Here is a 4,467-nt window from a genome sequence, read left to right on the forward strand (position 1 = left end):
TGGGTTTTCGAGACCCATCTCATCCCGATTATGTGTGCTTGTTGCGCAAGTCCTTATATGGCCTTAAACAAGCACCGAGAGCTTGGTATAAAAGATTTGCTGACTTTGTTTATTCCATTGGTTTTACTAATAGCGAGTCCGACAACTCATTGTTCATCTACGCCAAAGGGCACGACTTGGCCTACATTTTACTATATGTGGATGATATTATTCTTCGCTTCTTCGGATACTCTCCGTTCGTTCGTTTATGGCCCTTCTTGGCTCAGAATTTGCAATGAAGGACCTCGGCCCTTTGAATTATTTTCTTGGCATTGCGGTGACCCGTCACAAGGGTGGTATGTTTCTTTCACAACGAAGTTATGCTACGGAGATTATTGACCGTGCAGGAATGTCTTCGTGTAAGCCTTCTTCCACTCCGGTTGACACTAAGCCGAAGGTCAGTGCCGCTTCTGGCGATCTGTGTGAAGATCCCACTCATTTCCGGAGTCTTGCAGGTGCTCTTCAGTATCTAACCTTCACCGGACCGGATATTTCTTATGCCGTGCGTGATTTGTCTTCATATGCATGCTCCACGAGATACGCATATGCTTGCTCTTAAACGGATTATTCGGTATATTCAGGGTACTCTTGATCATGGTTTGCATCTCTATCCATCTTCAGTTACTGATTTGGTTTCGTATACTGATGCTGATTGGGGGGGGATGTCCCGACACACGACGTTCAACATCGGGTTATTGCGTGTTTTTGGGAGACAATTTGATATCTTGGTCATCCAATCGCCAACCTACTCTTTCCCGCTCTAGTGTGGAAGCAGAATATAGGGGGGTTGCTAATGTTGTCTCTGAATCATCTTTGGATACGTAACTTACTCTTGGAGTTACATTGTCCGGTCCCTAAGGCTACTTTGGTTTATTGTGATAATGTCAGTGCCATTTACCTGTCAGGGAATCCAGTCCAACATCAGCGCACCAAGCACATTGAGATGGATATCCATTTTGTTCGTGAGAAGGTGGCACGCGGTCACGTACGTGTCCTTCATGTTCCGTCCCGATATCGCTCGCCGATATTTTCACTGCGGACTGCCGCAGGTCTTATTTGAGGATTTTCGGGACAGTCTCAGCGTTCGTAAACCTCCCGTTTCGACTGCGGGGGTGTGATAAATAATGTAAATAGGTAGTAAAAGAATATTTTGTAAATCTTCTAATTTAGGTTAGTATATTTTGTATCCTAATAGGACATTGTAACTATGGTATATTTACCAATTCAATCAATGAGAATAATCACGGAATTAATCTCTTTCAGTACAGATGGTATGATTCGGACTGGGCCAGATGTCCGTTGACTCAAAAATTCCTTAGCGGGTGGTTTATCTCCCTTAAGAATTCACCTATATCATGGGAAACCAAGAAGCAACACATTGTCTCTCGCTTTTTAGCAGAGGCGGAATACCAGTCAATGGCAATGACAGTCTGTGTATTAAAATGGTTAAAGGGAATTTTGCATAGTCTGGGTGTTGAGCATAAGTCTCTGGTGAATATGTACCGTGATAGTCAAGCAGTGTTGTATATTGTGTGAAATTTGGTGTTCCATGAATGGACTAAACACATTGAAGTCGACTGTCACTATGTCTGGGACGCGCTGCAGTCCGGAATAATACTTCCCAGTCATGTGTCTACCAGTGAGCAATTGTCAGATGTGTTTACAAAGGCTTTGGGCTAATCGCAGCATCAATATTTGCTTGGCATGTTGAGCATTCGTGACCCTCATGCTCCAACTTGAGGGGGATATTGGGACCGGGTGTGACCGGACCAGTTTATTCGGTCACGTAGGTTAAGTCGGTGAATCCTTGCGTCGGTGGGAACCTTATTATAGTCTAACTATAATAGGGTTGGTCTATTTATGGTGAATTTGTAATTATGGTAATATAGAATTTGTAGTTCTATTGGAATCAGGGGCAGATTTATAGCATGCCGAGGGTGTTCGGGTGAACACCCTCGGCGAAAAATTACAGTGTATATATAGGGTAAATTTTCTGTGTTTATGTACATATATTAACTTTTGAACACCCTGAATAAATGCAAAAGGTTAGCTCAAGCGGTCCAGGGTGTTCAAAATTGTCATGTGTCCTAGGTTCAATTCCCATTGACAACATTATTTTTTATATTTAGCTTTTGTTGTTTTTTTCGAACCCCCTGAGTGAAAATCCTGGATCTGCCACTGATTGGAATAGGGTTACCTTATTAGAGTAGAGCAAGGAGGATCTTCTTTTGTATATAAGGAGGTCATTATGATGAATGAAAAGCAGAGAGAATTCTCTTATTATTCTTATCTCTCTAAATTCTCGTCCCTGTCTCGATTTTAACAGTATCTTTTGCATTAAAAAAAGAAGGCGGAATAGTCTGATAGGCCCCTGTACTTGTCTATTTTTGTCATCCCGGTGTTCGTACTTCACGAAGTTTCATCCAGACCCTTAAACATGTTCAAAACATATATCTTAAACCCCTCTGACCTCGTGTTTTGCTCACTCGCCGTGACATGGAGGACACATCAGATCCACGTCGGATAAAAAGATGTCACTTCATTTTTTATTTTAAAAGAAAACAAGAAATAATCTTTTAACTTTTTCCTTTATTTTTCTTAATCTCTTTCTTCTCCACCATTACCCAACCATTGCCATAGCCAACACCAGGAACATCTTGAACACACTCCCTCCTTTATTAATTACTCAACCTTGTAGCTTCTTTAAATATTTGATGGTAAATCTTTGAAAATTTCCTCAAACTTAATGAAAACTCTCCCTCCAGAAGTTTCCTTTGGCCACCACGTTAAAAGCTCCTTTAATGGTGAATGTTTTTCAATTTTGTAGTTCAACTCAATTTTAACATATGATTTTTCTGGTTCAAATCCAATTACAAATTTAAAGCACGGAATCTCCAACCTATTCAGACTTCAAAATCAGAATATCAAAATAAATACACCCATTTCGAAACTTCATATTCGAATTCAAACTCAAGCTCTTCATCGTTCAATAATGGCGGATTTATCGAAATTCGGTCCAACAATCATCAAATTCAGCTAGATTTCAACAATTTCAGATAAACAACAGGCACAAAATTTAAGTTTCTGAACAATATTCAAGTTCAGATTTTGAAAAAATTTAACTCAAAAAAGACCCAAGTTTCAATAATAATGGTGGGTTTTGGTATTACCTCTAAACTCTCTCCAGATTTAATGGTCTCTCCAAGTTCAATCATCCTGAAAAGTTGATTGAGGGACAAGAGAAAAATAAATGGGGGAGTTAGGAGAGGGTGGGGGAAGAACAGAAAGAGACAGTTTTTTTTAAAAAAAGTTTCCTTTAGTTTTTATTTATTTAATTTAATCATTTCTTAGTCCAAATCTTCATCACGCTTGTTGTACGTGTGAAATACACGCTTTTTATCCCACTCAACAATTAAATTGCCACATATGTTTGGTCAACGGTTAGAGGGATTTAAACTGCTCAATTTTAAAGGATAGAAGAGTTTAGTTGGCAAACTCGTAAAGACGCTAACATCGTGATAACAAAAAATATGCAATCAAGAGCCTACTCAAGCCTATTTCGCCAAAAAAGAACTATGAGAACTTACCTATATATGTAGTCCAATACGTAACCTGCTTATATTTTATGCATAAAAACGAATTTTAGCTACTCCATTTGTTTATTTGAAAAAAGCAAACGAGAAGTCACATCAAAAACAGGAATTAATAGAGCACAATCTACCCATTTGTCTTTCTCAATTATCAAGCCGCTTAACGCTCCATAAAGTTAATAAAGTTGTGAGATACATATCTTATTTAGGCATTAGTCAATTTACACATTTTAATACCTCACTTTACCTACCAATGCCAATATATGATCGTAGTATGACCATCAAGTTAGTAGCAAATCTCAGATTCAAATATTTCTAAAGAAGATTTGATACTATGCTGTTAATTGACATGTTGGACCACTTGAATATGTAAATTATATGAAGCCGATTGAAATTAACCAGAAAAAGGGAGTAACTTATATTGACAGTGTAAACATTATTTGCACTATCAATATAAAGAATTTGGTATAAGAAGTCAACTAGCATTGATTAAGTCAATTCATTTGTACTATCAGTAGATATACGGACAGTTGGACACTCATCCGCAATGACCTTCAGAAAGAGCACGTATCACGACGATGCAGAAGCATATCAACAAGGTTTCACGTTGATTAAGTTTTTTATATTAATATCTCTATCAGAATATCTTTCTCGCTCAAAATATATTTAGTTAATACATGGGGCAAACATGGTTTATTAAGACCTCAATCATTTACTGATCCTCTAAATTAGATACTCTGTATGGACTGCAAATCAATTATGTAAACAACAACATACTCTAGTTTATATATACTAGTATATCTCAACATAGCTTAGGGCAAACACAAAATTTTTAAAA

At 37.9% G+C, this 4,467-nt stretch overlaps 1 protein-coding gene across 1 annotated transcript; it reads left to right on the forward strand.

The window, feature by feature from the left end:
• Positions 1 to 274: 274 nt before the first annotated feature.
• LOC132034853 (uncharacterized mitochondrial protein AtMg00810-like) lies at positions 275 to 1,575 on the forward strand. Its single transcript, XM_059425199.1, has 3 exons — positions 275 to 494; positions 945 to 1,024; positions 1,303 to 1,575. Exons 1-3 carry the CDS (start codon positions 275 to 277, stop codon positions 1,573 to 1,575), a joined length of 573 nt encoding a protein of 190 aa, XP_059281182.1.
• Positions 1,576 to 4,467: the final 2,892 nt, after the last annotated feature.

The sequence above is a fragment of the Lycium ferocissimum genome, chromosome 10 (assembly GCF_029784015.1).
Source record: "Lycium ferocissimum isolate CSIRO_LF1 chromosome 10, AGI_CSIRO_Lferr_CH_V1, whole genome shotgun sequence".
NCBI classification, from domain to species: domain Eukaryota; kingdom Viridiplantae; phylum Streptophyta; class Magnoliopsida; order Solanales; family Solanaceae; genus Lycium; species Lycium ferocissimum.

What these genes read in the sequence shown, in the direction of transcription:
- LOC132034853 (XM_059425199.1), top strand. Translation starts at nt 275, where the DNA reads ATGAAGGACCTCGGCCCTTTGAATTATTTTCTTGGCATTGCGGTGACC. An exon ending in TCATTTCCGGAGTCTTGCAG is followed by an intron (nt 495 to 944) that starts GTGCTCTTCAGT and finishes TTTACCTGTCAG; the next exon opens with GGAATCCAGTCCAACATCAG. An exon ending in AGAAGGTGGCACGCGGTCAC is followed by an intron (nt 1,025 to 1,302) that starts GTACGTGTCCTT and finishes AATCTCTTTCAG; the next exon opens with TACAGATGGTATGATTCGGA.